Raw genomic sequence first — 23,414 nt, forward strand, 5'->3', positions numbered from 1 at the left:
CCTTTATGCCTTTCATCCGTATTCTCCAGTATGACCATTTTACAACATGTGCCTTATTCCTTTCTCTTAATTGCAGCCAAGTCTCCTTTATTCCTAAATATCCCTGTGTGTGCCTTAACAACAAGGAAAGTTTCTTGCATAACCAAGGCAATGATCAAAATCAGGAATTTAACTGTGTTGCAATAATGTTTTTCAGTCTACAGACCTTAATCAGATTTCATTAGTTGTCACAAGAAATATATCAAGTCATCCTTCCATATCTGAGGTCAGTTGGTTCCAGGACTCCCCCTGGGTATCAAAATCCTCGATGCTCAAGTCCCTTATGTAAGATGGTGTAATATTTGCACATAAGTTATGAGCGAGGATCCTCCTGTCTACTTTAAATCATCCCTAGATGATGTATATCACCTAATACAATGTAAATGCTAAGTACGTAACTGTTATACTCTGTCATGTAGGGAATATGACAAGGGGGAAAGTCTATGTGTTCAGTACAGATGCATTTTTTTCCCCCAGATATTTTTGTGCAATGATTGGTTGAACCAATGGATGCAAAACCCACAGATATGGAGGGTTGGTTGTACTTTAGAGCAAGAGAAAATCCCAGATCTCACTTTAAGGGAGTTGTCATGTACCTTTAGGCTCTCTTTACCCCTAGGGCACTTCCTCAGTCTTTATCTTTCCTGATATTGACTTTTGCTACAGTTCAGATGTTGAATGTCCCCCAAAGGCCCCCCAAAGCCCCATGTGTTAAAGGTTTCCCAGGGTGGGGCTATGGGAACCTTCAGGAGGTGGGGCCTGTGGGAGGTCTTTAGGTCATTGGGGACATGTCATTGAAGGGGATTGTGGGACCTTGGCCTGCTCTCTGTCTGTGTTTCCTGACTCCTGGTGTTTGTTCCACCACATGCTCCCTGCCATTGCCATCCTGTACCCTCACAGGGGCTCAAAGCAGTGGACTGGGACCTCTAGAACCAAGAGTTAAATAAATCTTTTTTTCTTTATGGAGTGAATTGTCTCAGGTATTTTGTTGTAGTAATGGACAACTGACTAATACAGCATTCTTGCAGAACACTTGATGATTATTTTATAGAGTATCCCTTAATTTGTATTTGTCTGACATTTCTTCCTGGTTTTATTCTTATGTATTTGGAGCAGGACGGTCACAGACATGATGTTGTGTTCCTGATGCATCACATCAGGCAGAACATGATGTTGGTTCACCCCACCAACCCGAAGTGCACTTTTGGTTAAGGTAGAGCGCAGGCTCTTTTAGGTCAAAGGAGACATCATCATCCCTATAGTTTGTACTAATTGACCCTCTTACATAGTCATTTATCTAGCAAGGCTAGAAGTTTCTTGAACTTAGGATATGTAAGTCTTAGAGCAGAAGAGGGGAAAGAAGGAAAGTTTCTGGATCCTGCTTCTTTGGCAAGGGGAACATCAGGGAGGACAGAGTCAAAGTTGTCTGGTGTTAGGATGAAGCATCAGGAGAGCATCAGGCCTGGACGTGGCTTTGGCGTGGGTGGGAGATTGACTCTGGCCACCTGGGCTCGGCTGGGGCTGCCCGTGCCCATAGTGCCCATTGCTGCATCCTTTGCAGTTCTTCCTCAGAGCGACTCCCTCTTCCCAAGCTGTGGCTCACCTGGCAGCTCCTTTTGACTTTTCCCCTAGGATTAATGACATTCAGATTAACTTCAGGAATTCTTTCTGTGAGGTGATGTCCCGCTCGGCACGCCTGCTCGGTCGCCTTGTCCACCACCTGTTGCTCACCTCTGGATCAGCGGTCCTTCTTGTGCTTCTTACCTTTCCCCGGGGCACTAGAACGTGCCAGGTGCAGGCCCACCCTTTGCTGCTGGTGAGACTCTCATCCTGCGGCTCAAACTTACCATTTGATTTAATAAAGGATCTAAACGTGGCTTTCCTTCTGCAAGTGAGTAGGGAGCAGCTGTTGGTGGAGGCTGAGAGGTGGTGTGGTCTATTCTGTCCACCTGGCCTCTCAGGCCTTCTGCTGACCCCTGTGCAGAAGCAGAGGTGGACAGGGAGATTTTCCCTCTGCGCTGTTTTGATTTTTCTGCTGGGATTGTCTTGGGCTCTTTATCAAAACCTGTTGTTCTCTTCTCTCTGTTCACTCTCTCTGTTTCGTCTCTGTGCTTTCACCTGGGTTTCCTGTGCTGCAGGAGGAACACGGTTGTTGTGGAGACTGTGGCCACAACAGACAGGTTCTCCAGCCTCAGGGTGCTCTTGGCTGGGCCGCCTCATACCTTTGAGAAAACGACAACTAACGGAGGTGATAAGAATAAAGATGAATGTTTGTACAGAGCCGATGCTGGCAGAGCGGTTGTTACGGGTGGAACTGTGTGTGTCCCCTCAACAACAGCATCTTGGAGTCCTAACCCCTGGTACCTCAGAATGAAACCTTATTTGGAGACAGAGTCTTTACAAAGGTATTCAAGTTAAAATGAGGTCATGGGGTGGGCCCGGATCCAACACGACTGGTGTCCTTACAAAAGGGGAAACTTGGACGCAGAGACAGACGTGCACGCAAGGACATCACCACGTGACAACTGGAGCTATGCTGCCATGAGCCAAGGAAGTACCAGAAGCCAAGAGAGAGGCTGGGAACTGATTCTTGGAGTCTTCAGGGGGAGCGTGGCCCAACCCACACCTTCATCTCAGGCTTCTGGCCTCCGCGAGTGTGAAGCAACCCATTCCTGTTGTTCTAAGCCACCCAGTTTGTGGTACCTTGTTAAAACAGCCCTGGGAATTGAGTACCGCCAAGATCTGAGGGCTTCACTGTGGCTCCTCATTTAATCTTCTCCATGAGCCCGAGATGGGTGCTGTTACCCTGTTCCTTTTGTAGATGACCATGAGACCACAGAGAGTTGAACGCATTGCTCAGGGTCACGAGCTGGTCACCCACTGGCACCCCCTCTGCTATCATCCTGTGTCTCCCCATTCCTCCTCTCATCCTTCCTGACCTTCTCCTCTATGGGGCTCTCTGTTCGCCCATCCATTTCCACAGAGGACACTCCCGAGGGAGACAACCTCCACGCATGTGGTAATGACTCGCTGGTCCCTCCTCCAAGGTCCCTGGCAGACCTTCTGACCTTGGCACCACAGGGAAGCTCCACAGGCAGGTCAGCCTACGCAGGACAAAATCACAAAGCTGTTCCTTAGTGCTGTCTTTCCCAGTGAACTGCGTCACCCGGCCAAAACCCGGCCACCATCCCTGAGTCTTCCTTTGGTGGTATGCCTCTGTTCCCCACCACCCAGTCCTGTTGATTCTATGGCTAAACTGCCATCTTTACGTCAGAACCAGCTGCATAACTTGCAAAGTCCAGTGCAAAATGAAGATGTGGAGCCCTTGATTCAAAATCAAAGGAAAGACGATGTTAAAGGTACTTAAATTATAAACTTTTCCCCTTTCTTCTGTGAGCTCTGTCTCTCAACTTGTCATGTGTTCCAATTTCACTTAATGTCCTGAATAAAGAAAAATTAACTTTTAAAGTTATTAGACTTACTGCTTATCTTTATGTTGCATGATGCTACTTTCAAATGCAACTTTACGTAGGAGCATTAAACTCAGCCATGAAATCATAGAAATGACATCATTTATATTTTGCATGTGTAGCTTTTTTTTTTCCTCCTGGGATCCATGAGAATGTTGAAAGAGATGAATTCAAATGTTTTTATTTCGTTTCTTTCATCTCTACACATTCTGCCACCACTCTCTACCTTTGGCTTTCTAATGTGTCAGAAGGAACCCAAAGGATAGAGCTATGGACTTCACCTTCTTCCCCTCTCCTCCTGTGCTATCATTTCTAGCATAAGAAAGCCTACACAAGAAGGAAAGAAGAGGGCAGGGGCCCTGGGTGGTCCCTGTCTCTTGGCATGGCATGTCATTGCCTTCTTCTTTATTTAAACCAGATCCCGGGTCTGATGGGAAGCATGGCACCTGGAAGCAGCCAGCGTCTCTTGCAGACTCAGTTGTGTCCCTACCACGTTTGCCCTGTGCTCACTTTGGGTCTTGCTGGGATCCTATGCTCAGGGCGTCGTGAACACTCCACAGAGAGAGGTGGCCAGGAAAGGCGGTCACTCTCAGGACGGGCAACTCATCCGTCCACACACATGTTCCATTTTCCCTTGAATTTCACTCACAGAAGTTCAAAGATAAAATAATTTAAAATGTCAAGGTGCCATTGATAATAATAAAATGGGAATTCCAAATCTTCATAAAAAGAAGGTCAAGATGGTGACAGCGAGCATTAAACCAAGCACGAGTTGCTTCATGTGTGAGATACACCCATGAATCTGACCTTGACCTCAGTCCCTCCCACCCCGTTTCTCACTGTGCTGTCCCAGTTGGCACCATCCTCTCTTTGTCCCTGGAGGACTCCGTCTACCTTGACTTCTTCATGGGTCTCTGCATCCACCCAATACAGGCCACCCCGGGATTTTTCTGCCTTGCAAATCAGACCTGCTTCGTTCTCTGCATAGCAGCCTGCGGTAGCTCCCACCTGCCATCAGCTGAACGCTCGGACTTCTTAGCAAGGTACTGCTTCTTTCCCAGCCTCTGCTGCCTACAGTCTGGCGGTGTTGAACCTTGAGAAGCTCCCCTGTGCCTTTGCACATCTCCCCCTGCTGCCTGAGGGTGGTCTTCACCTGGTCATCCCTGCTCTTTCCCCAGGGAGCACCTCCCACCTGGAAACCCCCCCTCAACTCTGGGCAGGTCCGATGCCTGTTGTTCCTGCCTGCCTCCACATCCCACATGCTTCCTCTTACAGCATCCACCCTCTGAGGTACAATAAGCAATTGGCCTGGCTTGCCCTTAAGGCCAGGGTCACATACAGGTCTTCTTAGTGATGAATGAAAGAATAAGCCAGCGCTTTTGCCTTCCAATGGCATTTGCGAATCTGGAGTCCTCAGGACTGCAGGAGCCAAGTTACTCCAGTGCTCGAAATAATATCGCGCGGCCCCAGGCTTTCCTGTTTCCTCTTCTAGTCGAGGAGCAACTGGTTTTTAAGGCCCTGCTTTTCTTCCCACAGCTTTGCTGGCCTTCACCCTGCCTGGCCTCCAAGGGGAGAACCTTGTCATTCCTATTAATGCAGTTTTTCTTCAGCTGAACTTTATGAATTCATTTATATCCCCATTCCCCTTCCTTCCCTTCCTGTTACCTTCAAGATAAGCCTGGGCATAAGGTAACAAACTGTAAAGGTAGTGGGAAGGAGTGAGCAGCTCCTCCCTATTTGGAAATTCTGCCCCTTCAACTTGGGAAGAGACTGGACCAAAAGTCAGAGTTCTTTGGAACTCTTGCCTGAACGAAGCTTCTGGAACATGCGTTCTGTGAGGTGCATCACTGTTTTGAGGGAGTCAAGAACGCCATGCAGCCCTTCAGCACTATCCTTGGAGGTCTTTTAAAATAACTAGATCACCAACAACAACGACAAAAATGTGAAAATATGCCTCTAAATGGGACGCCTTACGGTATGAGAGTTTAAAGTGCTGAATCAGGAAGGCAGAGCATCTCCTTGTGACCCTGTGCCTCAGAAAACCCAAACTTGTCACCACTTTGCACATGTCCAGGACACTCCCAAAGTGTATCAGCAAGCAGGAGGGTTTGCAAGGTGCAGAATTTACAAATGGGGGGACAGACTGTGGTCCACCCATGAACTGGCAGTGTGGGAGGGGGTGCGTGCTGGTTTTCAACGTATCCAGCCAGAAGATGGCCAGAAATCAGGACTTGAAAAGAAGACTCCCGGATGGTGGTGAATAAAGTACATGCCACGGGTGCTCACAGGTGAGGCACGTGACCACGGAGCCGCCACCAAACACCAGTGCTCAAAATAAGGCAACAGAGGAGAAGGCACAGGATGAGGACCGCCAGAGGGACAAGGGTCGGCAAAGAAAGGACAAGGAAAGGTGAGTATAGGGCCCAGGGGAGACTGGGGGCCCTGGGGCCACCCAGTGAAGCTGAGCCTGCTGGAGGCTCAAAGCCAGCCAGGGGTGAGCGTGCCAGGGAAGCACTTAGGAGGGACAGAGCGCTCCGGCTGGCCAGCCTGATGGCTGTGCAGGCGCCTGTATTTCTTCACATTTGCCAACTCCCGAGCCGGCCTCCCCGCCTCTGTGAAATACAAGGGGAGAAATGAGGTGACTTTCCCATGTCAGAGAAGGGGCCGCGAAAGGATCTGTCCAGAAGGCACTGAGCCCAGGAGGAGTCGTAGCAGGGAGAGTGAGGGGGTCACCCAACCCTGGCTCGAAGCACAGCCTTTTCAAGAATGCTGGTGCAGCTGTTGGAAGCTCTAGGAACTTGCAGTCACTGACTGTCACCTGCTTAGGGCAGGAAGCATGTTCTGTCAGGAGCACAGCCAGCCTGCCCTGCTCCCACAGCGACTCGTTTTCACTTTCAAAAGAGCTTTGTGAGAGTTCTGATGCTACTCTGGAACCATCAGCATCCCTAAAGTGAAAAAAAAAAAATAGGTTCATTATTGGGACCAGTGAAATTATAATGTTCCAATTAAGTCAGTAAAGCACCGAATACATGCCCTCAAGTCTTCGTTTCTGCCTTGGACGTTCCCACCTTGCTCATCATACACATCCTGAAAGTGGGGTGAGGGGTGATGGGCTGTCCAGAGCCGGAAGCTGTTTAAAGCAGTAGCTGGGGAGAGGCACCCTTCCACCCTCACGTCTGCGTGTTGGGCTCTGCTGGTTCTTCCGGCTGGTTAGCACTTGAGTGTTTCTGAGAACCTTTTGTTGTACGCAGGGAGGGAGCCACTCCTTTGGCCAGTTCTGAGCAGAAAAGATCAAGTATAGATTTCATATTTGAGTTTTAAGTGCTGGTAAAAGTTGCATTAAGTTATCAAATGCACTGCAATCCTGGCTTCCTTGCCAAGTGGCTCTGTAGTTTGGGATCACTCTGCATCCCAAAGAAAAGAAAAGGTGTCTTGTTTTAGATGCTTGGGGAAAATGGGGATTGATACAGTTACTTTTAGACTAATCGAATCCAGATGGTGTTCGTGGAATAACTTTCTGGGGTTGGTACCTGGTCCCCAAACAAGGTGTTCATTTTTATGGGATTTAGAAGGTTTGGTTGAAAAGGCAAGGAGGGGCTCCTACCAGACCTATTTGGAACAAAACAGAGGATATAATCTAAAGATGGTAATTCAAGACCAACACGGAACGTTTGGAGTAATTCTTTAATTGATTGATTCATATTCCCTCTTTGTCACTCTCCACACACACATACAGTCCATGTCTCTGTACCCATGGTTTCTGCATCTGTGGATTAAAAATATTCTGAAAAAATTGCTTTTAGAGTGAACATGTATTTCTTATATTTTTGAATCATAATATAGTATGACATCTATTTACATTGTGTTAGATGTAAGTAATCTAGAGATGACTAAAAGTACATGGGAGGATGTGTGTAGGTTATATGCAGATATTAGGCCATTTTATGAAGGGACTTGAACATTCGAGAATTTGGTATATGCAAATTTTGGTGTATACCCAGGAATACTGTAGGCCTACATTCGTGTGCATACAGATATAGCATATCACAGAGAAATTTGTAAGTACTGGCAGTGCTGGCTGCTTGTGAGGGTCAGTCAGGTCAGACCTGTGCTTAATTTCCATCACTCCTGCCCGGCCAAATTCCTCCCTCCCTCTTTCGCTCACTCATTCATTCAGAAATGACTTGTTGCCCTTCTACTGAGAGTCAGATTCTTCCTAGGGGCCAGAGATGTAGCTGTCAGTAAAACAAGGTCCCTGCTTGCATTCCAAAGGGGAGAGCTGACCCTACGGCTGCGGGTGGTCAAGTGCAGCAGGGTCGGGTTGGTGGCCAGCAGGCACAGATCTGAAATCCACACACAAATATAGTCATGAACTGTATATTGACATTTCAGCCAGCAATCGACCAAGATTACGATGGAGCCTAGGTGTGACGTAGGCCATTCCTTCTAGGTGTGTGTAAGCACACTTATCCTGTTCACACAACCACGAAGTAGCCTAACAACGCAGCTCTCGGAATATATTGCTGTTTTTAAGCAAAGCGTGACTGTACACATATGGACAGTCACGCAGGAACAGGCCACTTAGAATATGTATGGATATACAGGGAAAGTACAGGGCTTGATCAATCAGTGGTCAGTGTACAGAAAGAGAGAAAGACATGATTGCAGAAAAAATATATAGGAAGAGGGACAGCTGGGTCAGTGACTGTCAAAAACCAAATGAAGCACAAGAACTCCAAGGCCGGGGGGACAGAAGGAAGTCCCTGTGTGGGTGGAAAATGGCAGCCAGTTTCCACGTGCAGTTTCCTTAAGGCAGAAAAGTTACAGAACCCAGGGTTTATTGTCAAAAGTTAGCAGATAAGTTCCAGGGTTATTTTCTCCATTACTGAGAAATATAAGGATATTTTAATCCCGTATGGGATTCCTTTAAATGTTTTCAAAACAATGACGTGTGTAGAAAGTTTGTGGGCTTTATTTTGTTTTAACCTTTGGAAACAGAATTACTTTTAGACAACCTAGCCGTTTTATTGTCAAGGAGAACAGCTGTGTTCGTTGAGGAAGAGTGCTTGGAAACTGGATTTCAGGAATTTGTAGACTGGAAAATAGCAGAGCAGAAGCCAGCGAATCCATCCAAATTAGCCCTTAACGGGTTCTTTTCAGGGAGTGTTGTGCTTATTCCATAGGAAATGCTTAGGCAGCACCTGAAACAAGGGGGATATGTTTCATGGCATAGTCCCCCTCGAAAAGGCAAGGCCTTCTCTTGGGGTAGCTTTATAGAATATGCAAGCAAACATCATGTACTCTTTTTTCAGGTGTTTTAGTCCTCAGAGCAAACTCAGGCAGGAAGCAGTGGATTTGTGTGCTCCTCATCTTTCCCTTCTACGAGACCCTCACTTCCACGGAATGGGCCCCTAATCTCTTTTCTTTCTTGCACTATCATCATATTAGTTCATTTTTGTTACTATAACCAAAGTGCCCCAGGGTAGGCAACTTTATAAGAAAAGAAGTTTCTTTGGGCTCATAGTGACAGTCCAAGGCCACATCTGTTGATAACCTTCTTGTTGACAGTCTTGAGTCGTCTCCCAGGACCACAGGATGAGAGACCATGCATGTGTGTCCACTTCCTCTGTTCTCCCTCTTTCTTCTTAGAAAGCTGCCACTATTCAATCATGGGGCTCCACCCTGCTGACTTTATCCAAACCTAATCAGCTCCCAAAGTTCCCGCCTCTCAACACCAGCATCAGATTAAGTTTCCCTCCTCTAAGAACCTCAGCATGGGGATTACATTTCAGCCCATGAACCCGTGGCAGACTCACTGAAACCATAAGCAGGCCATAACACCCCTGTTATCCCCAGGGAATGAAATCCACAGGCTCGGCCACTATGTAAGCGCTCTGCTTTGACCGTTTCCTATCAGCTGCATATCAACTGGAAAGTAGGTATAAACCTCCATTTTCCAGAGGAGGAAACTGAGAACCACAGTGGTAACACTGCCCTCTGACAAATGTTGACCTGAGAACTTCCAGAGTCTGAACTCCCTGCACAGGGCACGCAGCCTCCTTAGACCCTCCTTATGCAGGACTGGGACAGTCCGGAGCATCACGCCAACCTGCCTCTGGTCCCCAACCATCTCCCACACACATCAGCATGTGTCTTCTTCGTGTAAATAATTAACATTTTAAATGTTTTCATTGCTCTCATTCATGATTTTAATTTAAAACTCTACATAAATTGAAAATCCACTCTACTATCTAAAGACTAGTTCTATTCTCATTTTATGTATTCTTATCATTTTTCCACATTTTTATTGCTGCATTATGGTTGCGCATCATGGTGGGATTTGTTGTTACATATTTGTACATGCACATAATATAACTATGAAAGTGGACCAGTGTCACTCCCCAGCACGTCCCCCTCCATCCCCTCCTCCCACCCCTGATTCCTTTCCTCGATTCTGCTGATCTCCCTTTGATTTTCATGAGAATGATCCTCCTCACTTTTCTTCTTCCCCCTTTCCTCTCTAGCTTTCACATATGAGAGAAAACATACAACCCTTGACCTTCTGAGTTTGGCTTATTTCATTTAACAGGATAGTCTCTAGTTCCACCCATTTTCCTACAAATAATTACATTTTTCTTTAAGGTTGAGTAAAACTTCCTTGTGTATACATACCACGTTTTCTTTATCCATTCATCTGTTGATGGACACCTAGGCTGCTTCCAGAGTTTGGCTATTGTGAATTGTGCTGGTATGAACATGAGTATACATGAATCACTATAGTATGACAATTTTAATTCTTTATGTTAAACACCAAGGAATGGCATGTCTGGGTCAGAAGGTGTTTCCATGCGCAGTCTTTTGAGGCACTTCCATACTGATTTCCATAGTGGTTGTACTAATTTACAATTCCGCCAACAGTGTAAAAGTGTTCCTTTTTCTCCACATCCCCTTTTCATCATTATTATTCACATTCTTGATAATTGCCATTCTGATTGGTGTGAGATTAAAATTTCAGTGCAGTTTGATTTGTATTTCTCTAATTGCTAATGATGTTGAACATTTTTTCATGTATTTGTTGGCTATTTGCATTTCTTCTTTTGAGAAGTGTCTTTTTAATTCATTTGCCCCTTTATTAATCGGGTTATTTGATTTTTGGTGTAAAGTTTTTTGAGTTCTTTATATATTCTAGGTATTAATCTCCTGTCAGAATAATAGCTAATGAAGATTTTCTCCCATTCTGTAGGTTCTCTGTTCACATTCCTAATTGTTTCTTTGACTATGGAGAAACTTTTTAATTTGATGTCATCCATTTTTTAACCAGTGGCATTATTTCCTGAGCTTTAGGGATCCTATTAAGAAAGTTTGCCTGTGTCTAAAATCTGGAGTGTTGACCCTACATTTTCTTCTAGGAGTTGCATAGTTTCTGGTCTAATTCTAAGGTCTTTGATTCATTCTGAGTTGATATTTGCAGAGGGTGAGAGAGATGAAGATCTAGTCTCATTCTTCTACATATGGATAACCAGTTTTCCCAACAGCTTTTGTTAAAACAGCTGTCTTTTCTCCAATGTGTATTTTTGGCACCTTTGTCAAGAATAGCTGTGTGGTTTTGTTGTTGTGACTTCTGTCTTGTACCACTGGTCTATCAGTCTGTTTTTATAGAAGTACCATGCAGTTTTTGTTACTGTAGCTTTGTAGTAGTATTGTGATACCTCCAGCATTGTTATTATTATTATTATTTTTTTTTACTTAGAATTGCTTTGGATATTCTGAGCCTTTTATTCTTCCAAATGAATGTTAGGGCTGTTTTTTTCTAGTTCTGTGAAGAATGTCATTGGTCTTTTGATGGGGGCTCCATTGAATCTGTATATCACTTTGTAGTATGGTCATTTTAGCAATATTAATTCTGCCTATCCATGAACATGGGAGGTCTTTCCATCTTCTGAGGTTGATTTCTTTCTTCAGAGTTTTATAGTTTTCATTGTAGAGGTCTTTCACTTCCTTGGTTAGATTTATTCCTAGGTTTTTTTTTTGTTTTGTTTTGTTTAAGGCTATTATGAAAGGGATTGTTTTTCTGATTTCTTTCTTACCAGATTCATTGTTGGAATATAGGAAAGTTATTGATTTTTATATGTGGATTTTATAACCTGCTTCTCGGCCAAGTTTGTTCATTTGCTCTGGCAGTCTTCTGGTGGAGTTTTTGTGACTTCTTTCTTTCCTATTTTTATCCCTTTTATTTCTTTCTCTTGCCTAATTGCTCTGGCTAGAATTTCTAGCACTATTAAGTAGGAATGGTGAGAGCAGATATCCTTGTCTTGTTCCAGATTTTAAAGGAAATGCTTTCAGCTTTTCCTCATTTACTATGAGGTTAGCTTTGGGTTTTTTTGTGTATTGTCTTTATATTGAAGTAATTTCCTTCTGTGCCTCATTTCTCCAGTGTTTTTATCATAAATGGGTGCTGAATTTTGTTAAACACTTTCTCTGCATTTATTGAGATGGCTACATGATTTTTGTACTTAATTCTGTTTATGTGGTGAATTATGAGGTTGGCTTTGGGTTTTTTTGTGTATAGTCTTTATATTGAAGTAATTTCCTTCTGTGCCTCATTTCTCCAGTGTTTTTATCATAAATGGGTCCTGAATTTTGTTAAACACTTTCTCTGCATTTATTGAGATGGCTACATGATTTTTGTACTTAATTCTGTTTTTGTGATGAATTACATTTATTGATTTGTGCCTGTTAAACTATCCTTTCATCTCTCAGATATAACCAACTTGCTACTTCTGCTTGTTTTCAAGCTCCATTCACTTTGTATATCAGTTTCCATCCTTTCACTTTCAGATTGTGGCTGTCTTGAGGGCCCATTTGCTTTTGCTGTTCACTTCTTGCTTGTGCAATTTTTAAGTCAGTAGCACAGAGATGAGTGTGACTGAGAAGCTAATTAATGAGACTCTTACTCCCTTTTATTTCCTTAGTATTTTAACTCATTTCGTCTGTTACAAAGTCTTAAAAAAATGATTCTCCCAATGAGGATTGCTGGTCATGTGAAATGGGGTCAGCAACAACATCACAAAATAGTAAGCTGTTTTTGGTACTTCTTAAGGTCTTACCATCTTTCTATTTAACATAAGCACCAGCTGGCAGGATGCTGGAGTGTTAGACAGGGTAGGCTAGCTGCTAAAGCAAGCAACCCCCAAGTGCCCATGTCATCACAGAATAAAGGATTAGTTCCTGCTCAGGCCATAGTTCAGTATGATTGGAAATGAGGGAAGCTGTGCTCCATGCAGTCATCTGGGGACCCAGACTCCTTCCATCTTGTCCCTCCCCTGGCTTCTGGGGCCACAGCCTGTCCTTTGTCCATACTGGACAGCAGATGGGAAAGCAAGACATGGAAGACTGCACAGGGGTCTCAAGGCCTAGACCTGCAAGTGACAAACATCACTCTGTCCTCTTCCATTACCCAGAACCTTCCAGTGGTTCTCTCTACTGCAAGGTGGGAGACCGGAAAAAGTACTCATCCCATACAAACAAGAAATTATCATCTGCACCCTGTCTAAGCTCTCAGTTCACCATCTCTCCTCCTCTGGCTTGTTTTGGGACCAAGATCTGAACTCATCACTTAAGAGCAGTAATAACTACTCCATGTCACCCATACTCCTCATGATCCTATCACAATCCCTGCCCCACCTGGTACCTAAAAAATAGACTGATGATTCTAGTTCTCATCCTAATTAACCTCCAGGTGCAGCTTCTTAGTCTGAACTTGAGTATAGAGAAAGGCCTTAGACTCACATCTAACTTTACCTTTTCTTTTTTCAGTCTAGGGATGAACCCAGGACCTTGTGCCTGCTAGACAGATGCTGTACCACTGAGCTACACTGCAGCCCTAAATTCACTTTTTGATCTTCTTTCCTGGCACACAGTGCCTAGTCCAGGGCTCTTCACCTGCCGTAGGGCCTTTCCTATATTCTTAGGAACACTGACTCATTGCTTCTATACACTCTCAACAACACACAAAAGAAAAAAGAACACCCTTTTCCGGAAAAGGACTTCAAACATGTAGAGACACCTCTGAGTGTTTGTGAATTAGAGGGAGTGGTCTCTTATCTGCAGCATTTACAAGAGGAGGGTGCCACTTAATTTCTTTTTTTTTTTTTTTGGAGGGGAAGGAGAGGGAGGCAAAGTCTGAACAACTGAATTCTATTCTCTTCCCAGAAGCAAGTTTATGAAATTGGCCCCTGGTGACTGGGGGACTTTAGCACATGGATGTGGTGTGCTCAGAGTGGCTCAGGCAGTGTCAGCTCTTGGGAAATGTGGACTTCACTGGAATATCTCCGGCTTCAGAAAAGAGGGGAAGAATTTGCAGTGCATTTGAGCTGCTCTAAATATTAGTAACTTTCTAGATCTTAATAGTAGGGAAGAAATAAGGCAGGGATGGAGAAATTTCATTCCTTACAAGCTCAACAGTGACATTTCTGGGCTGGGAGGGCAGCTGCTGGGCTAAGTGCTAGTCTCTGAGTGGTCCAGAGCTGAGAGGGCACTGGGAGTGGAATTTGATTGGAGTGGGGTGTTCAGCACTCCACCGAGGGGGGATCTCTAAGATAATATCCTTGAGATCTACAACAGTGATACCTTGGAGTTGTATGGTCGCTTACCATAGATAAAAGATGTGTTTGCCCATTGTATCATCTGATCCTCAGAGCACCACCTGGGGACACCTGTTCCTAAAAGTCAGCATAGCAGTCACTTACCCTGACCCCAGTTGGAACCTTAGTCTTGAGATTTGTAATCCTCTGCCCCTGCCCCATATCCGTGGTTTACTCATGACGATTCTACAGCCATGTGGCGTTCTGAAGTCATCCAGGTTAGATGCAGGCCTTGGCATAGACCTTGTTTAACACGGTGATGTGTTTAACCTAAACTCTTGAGATTTGATGCAAAAAAGTGAAGGACTGGTCATGATGTGTGCCTGCTCTGGTCTCCAAAAGTCCCAGGGTACATTGGCATGTCTGGCTCTGAGAAGTCCTGCAGGGAGGCATGTACTGACCTTGACTTATCCCAGGAAGTCCCTGGTTTTATTCTGCCATAAAAATTCCTTCCTTGACTCTGAAAAATACCCATTATCCCCATGGAACACTGTGGGGTCAGGATTCTTTGAAAATTAGTAGTTGACATAATTCTGATCATTCTCTAGTCTCTAGGACTGTTTGTAGGCAAATGAGTTTTCGTGGTCAATATGATGGGAATGATGCCAAGAAGACGTCTCCAAATCTTTCTGAGGATGGAGGAGAGCTCCCACTGCTCTTTAGGGGCTCATTTTCCAGGAATTCTTCCTCTTTTTTTTTTTTTTTTTTAAAGGAAAACATAAAAACCTTTATCTAAAGTACTCTAAGATCTGCACACTGTGAGCCTTTCAGGATGTTCCCTCGAGGAAGGTTCTAGCCATGGCCGTAGCTTCAGGAGCTTGTCTGCAGTGGGGTGTTCACCATGGAAGGGTGTCTTGGAGTTACCCTAAACTGCACTCAGCCCCCTGAGCTGCGTGAAGGTGAAGCCAATGAACAGAGTCCACGCCCTCCCATTTCCCCTGACCACTGGTTTGAACCAGGATTGACAGAGCGTCAGGCTCCAATGGATTCTAAGGACTGATTTTTTTAAAAACGTGTACTTCCATCTGCTTTCCCGAGAGTAAAGACTTGCCTATAAAATATAGTTAAGATTGAAGAAACTCTGGCAGAGACTATTAAGAAATAACTTTTTTGACTCATCCAACACAACAGAGAATTTGATCCAGAGTGAGCCATTAACAACAACAACAAAATGCCATTAATAATTGTTGTTGGTTTTAGTAAAATGTTCTCTTTTGAACTGGCCAAGAAACCCAGGTGTGGGGAAGCTAAGTGGTGTGTGGACTCTGCCCAGCATGCTGCAGAGAATGGACTTGCCCACTGGGCAGCGGACACGCTCTGCACAGGGCACTAGATTGGGAGCGGCTCGTCTGTCATCTGCCCTTTGTTCAATGACTTCTTGGCAGCCAGCTCCCGCTCCACCCACTTCCCACCTTCATCCTGGGATGTGCTCGCTCCAGAGGCATCCTTACTCATAGCTCTGGCATCCTCATTTCCAGAACTTTCTCCATCTACCTCCTGCACCCCCTTCTATGGCTACAATGGGACATTTCCATGACCTCAATGACTCTATCTTCGAGGGACTTTTGGCTGCAACCTCCTGCCACCCCAGCTTGGTGGTGTTGTGTCACTACCCCAGAGTGACCTTGCTGAGCTCAGCAGGACTCCTGCTCCCCTGGACCTCTCCTCTCTCCTGTGCTCATTTCCCTCCCTGTATTTAGCGCAGGGCCCACAATCCATCACTTCAAGCCATCTCTTGCTAGTAGGCACTTTCACACTTGTCGGACCACAGCCTACAGTGACCGAGGACCCATGTGCATGAGCATTTGTACACCGGTGCACATCTGCACAGACTTCTTCCCAGTGTAAGTCAACCGTGAGCGTTCCCCAGTCTCTCCCTCGACGTCAGTTCTCACCGTCATCATCCCACACCTCTCACCTTGGTGTGTTGTGATAGTCATTTGTATAAACTATTCGCTTCCTGTGACTGTTGTAACAAATTACCACAAACTCAGTGGCTTAAAACAGCACAGACTTAATCTTAGAGTTCTGGAACTGTAAGAAGTTTGAAATGAAGGTGTTGGCTGGGCCGCCTTCATTCTGAGGCTCCAGCAAATCTCTTCCCTTGCCTATTCCGCCTATCCTCTTGGGCTCCTGACTGTGTCAGACCTGATTCCATGGAACATCTCCTTTTTTGACCCTCCTTTTAAGAACCCTTGTAAATACCTTGGACCCTCCTAGAGTATCCAAGGTAATCTCTCCACCTGAGGATCCTTGACTTAATCATATCAACAAAGTCCCTTGTACAATGTAAGGTAACATAATCCTAAGTCCTGGGGGTTAAGAGGTGCGGACATCTTTGGGTGGTTTCTCTGCCTGTCACCTGAACCATTTTGATTTTCTCGACCTACACTTACTTTCAGTCTTTGCTGAACAGGTTCCCTGCCCCACCCCACCCCCTGCCCCACCATTCCAAATGGCCTCAACCTGGTCCCTCATGTCCTCCCTGGTGCTTAAATTAATGGGTAGTTTTAATTGTCTTCCCTGACAAGCAGAAGGCGGTGCAGGAAGGCGCCTTGGAGGACCTTCGGTGTGTGGGACCATCGCTGGTCCTCGTGAGCGTGGCCAGCTGTCACTGACTTGCTGTGTTCTCGTGTGAGTGCAGTTGACTGCAGAAGGCGTTCAATGCCTGCCTTGCTCTGTAAACCACCCAGGGCTCCACAGTGTCATGGCTTGCATTATTAGTTTAAGATCACTGGCCAGATAACTGCAGGTGAATTTTAAAAATAAATATCTTCATTCACCTGCAAAAAAACAAAAAAAAGTGCATAAACCTGCTAGCAGGGTGAACTTTTTTTTTACAAGTAAAACCCGTGTGCACCATTCAGACCAAGAGCTGAGCATCGCCAGCTCCCCTGGACCACCTCTGCTGGTCCCCTCTGCTGACCCCTTTCCTCCCAGAGGAGGTTCTGCTTTGAGGGGGTTTGGGTATCTTTTTAGTTTTGTTTTTCATTTTAAATGGACCTTAGTTTTAGAGAACCTTTAGGCTCATAGCAAAATGGAACAGGAAGCAGTTTCCCTGTACCTACCTCCCTACACACATGCACAGCCTCTTCTGCAAAATTGAGATCAAACTGGAATGGAGCATTTGTTACCACTGATGGGCCTCCACGGACACATCTTTACCACCCTGCATCCATGGCTTACACTAGGTTCACTCTTGATGTTGTGCATTCTCATTTGAACAAATAGAAGTGGCCTGCATCCACCATTACAATATCATACAGAATCGTCTCACTGACTTAAATCTCCTCTGGGCTACACCTACTCATCCTCCTTCCCCACTCACTCCTGTCAGCCTCGGAGCTGGTTTTCACTGTCCCCACAGTTTTGTCTTTCCCAGAATGTCACAGATCTGAACTGGTACAGTGTATGGTATGTAGGCTTTTCCAACTGGCTTCTTCCATTTCATAATATGAATTTAAACTTCCTCCATCTCTTTTGGGGACTTGATAGTTCATTTTATTTTGACACTGACTCTTTTCCACTGTCCCAAAGAGTTTGAAGAAGGCACTGGACTGAATCTAGTGCAAGTTTTACTGCTAACGTATCTTCTTTGAGTCTGGGTAGTGTTAGGACTGAGGTGAGGGTTCCCCTCGGCCTCAGAGAGCAAAGGGCCTTGCATGGTATGGTGTGGTACGGCATGGCACAGCTTGGCCTGGGGACACTGTGCTGCACACTCATGTTTTGATGTCCTGCAGAGGTCAAGTTCTGCTAAGAGGGGTTAGACTATGTGACAGATAGAGTAAAGAAAGATAATGACCCAACACAGCCAGAAATGTGGAGCAAGGTCCCTCCTGCCTTGTGACTCCACTGTCCCCAGAGTCTTGTCATTTCTTTCATGTAGCTGGATAATTCCTTTAGAAAGACCATGAACTTTAAGCCAAAGTCATGCTCTAAGAATCACCTAGGTATGGTAGCCAGCTGATCACTCATCAGGGTCCTGGGAATGATGCAGTGATGGACGAGAAGGTGTTAATGAGGAGTCTGAAGATAGAGAACTAAGTAGTGGGAGTACCAGCCTGGGGTGCTGCAGGACAGTGCTGGCCTAGAGGTAGCATCAGTGCGACCCTGGGTTCCTGGAAGCAGAGTGTGGCTCATAATGAAGTGCTGAGACCCCACAAAGGAGGCTGGAATGGCCAGTGTCCATCACCTTATCAGGGTCCACCTGGGTGCCCTGCAGGGAGACCCTGGCCCACAGCTCAGGACCCTGGAGGGCCTCAGCTTGGCCGCTCACATGCCTGCTGCATGCACCATGAGGGTGATGTTGGCTCTGTATGTCTGGTGTCCCCTTGCCATTTGTGTTAGACTTTGCTCTCTAAGTGGACTTGACTCAGGGCAGTTGAGCTTGTGGTCATTCTTATGATGGTTTCCTTTCTTTCTTTTTTATTGGTGCATTACAACTATACATACTGGTGGGATTTCTTATAATGGTTTTCAAGAACTCAGGGTTAAGTGTGCTTATAGGTGTTCACAGAGTTCTTCAGAACATTCTGGATGGGAGAATGGGATGATCCCAGGTCAGATTATCTCAATCCCTTTGACTGTGAGTTTCCAGGAAGTTCAGGGAGCTGATTTTGCCAGGAATTATATTTCGGGGAGGATTTTGAAACCTGAATAGGAGCAACGTAAGACGGTCATCTCTGTGGAAATCTGGTGTTTTGAAGCTGTCCTTAACTCCTCCCTCTCAGAGGCCGAGGGCTGCCAAGTGAATCTCCCACACACCTCACCAGAAAGTCCCTGGCTCTGCTCCCAGCAGCCTTGCTGTTGACCTCGTGAGGTGTGAGAAGGAGGAAGGGAATCTCCATTTTGGACAAACCTTCCTTCCTCCTTTCTGAGAAACGGTCCAGGGCCTGTGCCTGCCAGCTACGGTCAGAGCGCATGCCCAGAGTGGCTCCTCCATCTTGCCTGAGAAGTGACTGGGAAGGCCCAGACTGGGAGCTGGTCTTAGTTTCCTGTGACTGCTGCAATAAATTTCCAAAACTTGGGTGGCCAAACACATCGGAAATTCATTCTCTCAACATTTTGGAGACCAGAAGTCTGGGATCCAGGTGTTAGCAGGGCCATACTCTCTTGGAAGGCTCTGAAGAATACTCCTCTCTAGCCTCTCCCAGCTTCTGGTGGTGGTTGGCAATGTTTGGCCTTCCTTGGCTTGTAGATGCCCCTTCAGTTGTCACTCAGCTATTTTCTGTGTTTCTTCTCCTCATATAAAGACACCAGTCATGTGGTAGTAAGGGACCTTCTTATTCCAGTATGACCTCATTTTGACTAATTATGTCTGCAGTGACTCTATTTCCAAACAAGGTCATGTTTTGAGGTTCCTGAAGAACATATGTCTTCGGGGAACAATATTCAATCCACAGCAAACCCCACTATCCACCTCTCTCCTTCTCTCCTCCCGTACTCTTCCCAACAGGCCTTACGTGGTGCAAGGGGCCCACCTGTGTACCCAGTGGTGGGGCAGGCCCTGGAGAAGTTTCCTGAAGTGAAACTGCATCTCCTCCCTCCAGGAAGGCCTGAGAGATCAGAGAACGCTGGTCTCCCTCAGGACAGGCATCCACACGCTGGGGGACACCCACTCAGCATATTTTCCTCCTTAATAGAGGTGCTTCCAGACTCCCTGGCTCCTGGCCAGTTCCCTCTGCTTCCTGGAGGGGAAGGAGCCCTCAGAGCCTCATAGTGGGCCATCCCAGACCAAGATTTCTGGCCCAGACATGAAAACTGGCATCTGCTCCTGGAACTCCAACTTGGCCACATTTGGTGGCTTCTCTACTGGAGCAGTGATGGCGGCTGCACCCCACATCTTCCTGACTGAGCAGCCCCTTGCCCGGGGGAACCAATGTCCTCTTGCTCCAAGACTATGAAGGTGGGTTCCTGGGCCTCTTGTAACCTGGCGGAATGTTTTCCAGGTTACCTAACCAAACTCCTGCAAAACCACACCGCCTATGCCTGTGACGGGGACCATCTGAATCTGCAGTGCCCTCGGCATTCTACAATAAGTGTCCAGTCGGCATTTTATGGGCAAGATGACCAAGTGTGTAGTCCCCAGCAGCCTGCCTCCCAGAGGGAAGACAGCTTAACCTGTGTGGCACCTACCACCTTGCAGGTATTCCCTTCTGTAGATGTGTTAAGATGACAAAATGGTTCCAACTCTCTCTGTGCCTCTCTTTCTGTCTCTCTCTCTCTCCATCTTTCTCTCCCTGAATATATATTTGTGAAGCAAATCTGGTCCTTGAAAATCCCAGTTTGTACAACTCACCAATTTTGCAGGCGAGTTATTATTTGCTTCTCAAAGGACTTTGCCAAAGTCCAAATCATCCCTACCTGTGGGATCCCTACCCTTAGTACACTGGCAATATGAATTTATTCACAGGCGTATTTCTTACTAAACTGAAGTGAAGGATAACCATGCCGGGATTCAACCATTGGGCCCACATCCCCCACAAATACCAAAATGGAAAAGGAATTCTTAGGTGGAAACCACAAGTATTTCTGTGAAGCAGATGTAGAAGGTTACCATCAACTTCTAAGAGAATGACACCAGGAAGGGGACTCTCAGCAACTATGGTTTGCTTCTCCACAAGATTATCACATTATTCTTGTTATTCTTGGAAGCTATGTTGAGCAGCCTCTGCTGAATTACTCTTTCTTCTGGATAGTATCAGGACCTTGGGGGTAGGGGCTCTAAGTCATTCCTTTTTGGAGGTGTATGTATATTTGGGGAAGGATCTGGCATAGAGGGAGGGCAAACTAATATTCACTGATGGTTTCCGACTATCCCTGACTTTCAATTACCCAAGTGACTCCCATCCACTAACCCTGGCACCTCTGCATTTTAAGTAGATGGTCAAGATTACTGAGATACTTGGCCTGGGATATTTTTTTTTAAGCCTCCAAGTTCTGGATGAATAAATTGAAGGCTAGGTGTTTAGATTAGGTGGCAAGTTAGAAGTGGGATGTTTTTGAAAGCCATAGAAAACACAGGTAAAGATAAATCTACTGGGAGAACTAAAGAGAGGGAGAACTACCTTCAATGCTGTGTCACTCTTCCTAAGACCCCAAGAGGAGAGGCAAAAATAGCACGATGAGTGGAGGTTTTTCTGTTTCACACACATTTATTGCTTTTCATTCCCAGTATCATAGTGTCCGGGTAGTCACATGGTTGGTGAAAACATTAACCCAGGGCCCAGGAAGAATGTGTTTGAATGAATTCCCTTGACATGGCTTCCACGCTCTGAGGAGTGACGACGTGTTTCTCTGGGAGGCAAGCAGTTCGTTTCCTGGTGTGCCCCACCCCACCCAGTTCTTCCTTCAGGGTCCCATATCCCTGTTGACCTGTCCCCATTCCTCACCCCACTGCTCTGCCCACCCACCCCAGACTGTCTGCTGCCCCCCTAAGTGCATAAAAGGCGGGTTGGCCAGTGCCCAAAGACTGGAAGTGCCTACTTTGAGAAAGTATGAACTCCTGGCAGGCTGGGGCTCCTGTTCAGCCAGGTGCCCCTGAGGGAAGAGGACGTTCCATTAGGCTGACAAGTTAGTATTTGTGAACACAGTTCTGATGTTGTTCAGAGGCTTGTTTGCCAGAAACATCTGCATGCCCTGCTCTTTTATCCAGAGATCAAGAAATCCTTTTCTTTGTGACTTTTACACTTTGCTGGGAACAGAGTTTGCTTACGGCAGAGAGAGGACAGGTTGACATCCACCCAGGTGACCATGACCCACCAAACCCATGACTGATGGCAACAGGAAGTACCCTCTGTGCGATTTCCAGCTTGGACACAACCTGTCCTGGAGGCGCCATCTTGAGACATCTGAGGGCTGAGTCACTCACAGTGACCCTTGGCCATGCCAATGGGCACCATCCTCTGAGAGCCACACCTTCGGGGGTGTTGGGCATCTTCTTATTGATGGGTCCACACTTGCTGGGTCCATGAGTTGACAGGTGACACCTAGTAGAGCCAGCATCCTTCAAGTCCTCAAGTCTAGGACCTCTGAGTTTAATCACAGGCAGGGCTTGTTCCTTTTGGAAACCAAGAACTGGAAAATAGAGTAAACACTGGAACTTTCTATGATCCAGGATCTGGTGGTCCATTAGCTTCCACAGAGCATTCATTAACAAAAGAGGGAGTTGCCTAGAAGAAAAAAATTTAGGAGAGAGAAAAGAAATATGAAAGAAAGTTCTAGAACAAATGCTCAGCAGAATGCCTGAGTATCCCACTAAGTAAATTGCTCTGCAAGAGAGACATGGGCTCTGCACCTTTGAGTTTGGCCGTGGTAGGAATTAGCGTTAATTTTCCCTTGTTGGACTCTTACTGGGTCATGAGCTGGATAGGCTTGGGTGTCCAGGGTCCTGCCCCAGTGCCCAGCTCTCCCGGACTCTTGTAGGGCTGTTTCTAAGGGGGGGTGCCATATCAATGATTCCTGATCAACACTGCTCATCTCGATTAAAGCTAGGTCCCCTCCTTCAAGTCCCCTCCAGCCTAATCCTCAAAGGGGACACTTGATCTTGCCCAGGTCCCCATGTCTGCAGGGGACAGCACTTTTCCCCAAAGAATCAGTCGCAGCATCAGCTGGGGCTGGGTGGGTGCTGTTCTCAGGAGGGCCCTGGCTCTGCTGGATCAGTGTCTTCCCTCAGGAAGGAGGGGGAGAAGGCCGCCAGCGCCAGCGAACACATGTAGCTGCTTCTGTCCTGTCGCAGTCCTCGGGGCGGGAGCAGCCCGGGCGTGGGGTCTGGCAGACACTGTGCGGTTTACAAGCCTGAGCCTTTTCTACCTCCTTCTAGAAGGTGCTGGACGAGTGCCAGAACCGGCGGGCCTGCCACCTCCTGGTCAATAGCCGTGTCTTCGGACCTGACCTTTGTCCAGGAAGCAGTAAATACCTCCTGGTCTCCTTTAAATGCCAACCTAGTAAGTAACTTCTGAGGGGGGAACAGTGCTTTTGGGGTGGTTCCCGGTTACATTGATACTCTTGATGAAAATTCTCTGCCCTTGGTGTTTATCCAACTCTGAAAGTCTTGTTAGTCGGGAGAGAGGGAGAGAGACAGGCAGGCAGAAAGAATGCATGCGTATTCTTAAAATCCCCGCGAATCTAAAGATCCTTCCCAGTGTGTACAACTCAGTTTGACTGATGCCAAAATATCAGAGGTGACAAGCAAGAGCCATCGATTTTCCTCAAAACGAGGAACTAATTCTGCTTTTTCGAGGCTGGAGTCCTTGAGGACCAG

At 46.2% G+C, this 23,414-nt stretch overlaps 1 protein-coding gene across 3 annotated transcripts in view; it reads left to right on the forward strand.

Moving 5' to 3' along the window:
* Eva1c (eva-1 homolog C) overlaps positions 1 to 23,414 on the forward strand; it is a 78,638-nt gene that overhangs the window by 16,050 nt on the left and 39,174 nt on the right. The window contains exons 2-3 of one of the 3 annotated variants that reach the window (XM_047563895.1): positions 20,101 to 20,297; positions 22,977 to 23,097. The exons of 1 other annotated variant lie outside the window; for it this stretch is intronic. In XM_047563895.1, coding sequence (XP_047419851.1) covers positions 20,101 to 20,297; positions 22,977 to 23,097 — 318 coding nt within the window. Of the gene's footprint in view, positions 1 to 20,100; positions 20,298 to 22,973; positions 23,098 to 23,414 lie in introns of all 3 variants that reach the window. One more of the 3 variants, XM_047563894.1, reaches the window with a different exon arrangement.

The sequence above is a fragment of the Sciurus carolinensis genome, chromosome 9 (assembly GCF_902686445.1).
Source record: "Sciurus carolinensis chromosome 9, mSciCar1.2, whole genome shotgun sequence".
Taxonomy (NCBI): Eukaryota; Metazoa; Chordata; class Mammalia; order Rodentia; family Sciuridae; genus Sciurus; species Sciurus carolinensis.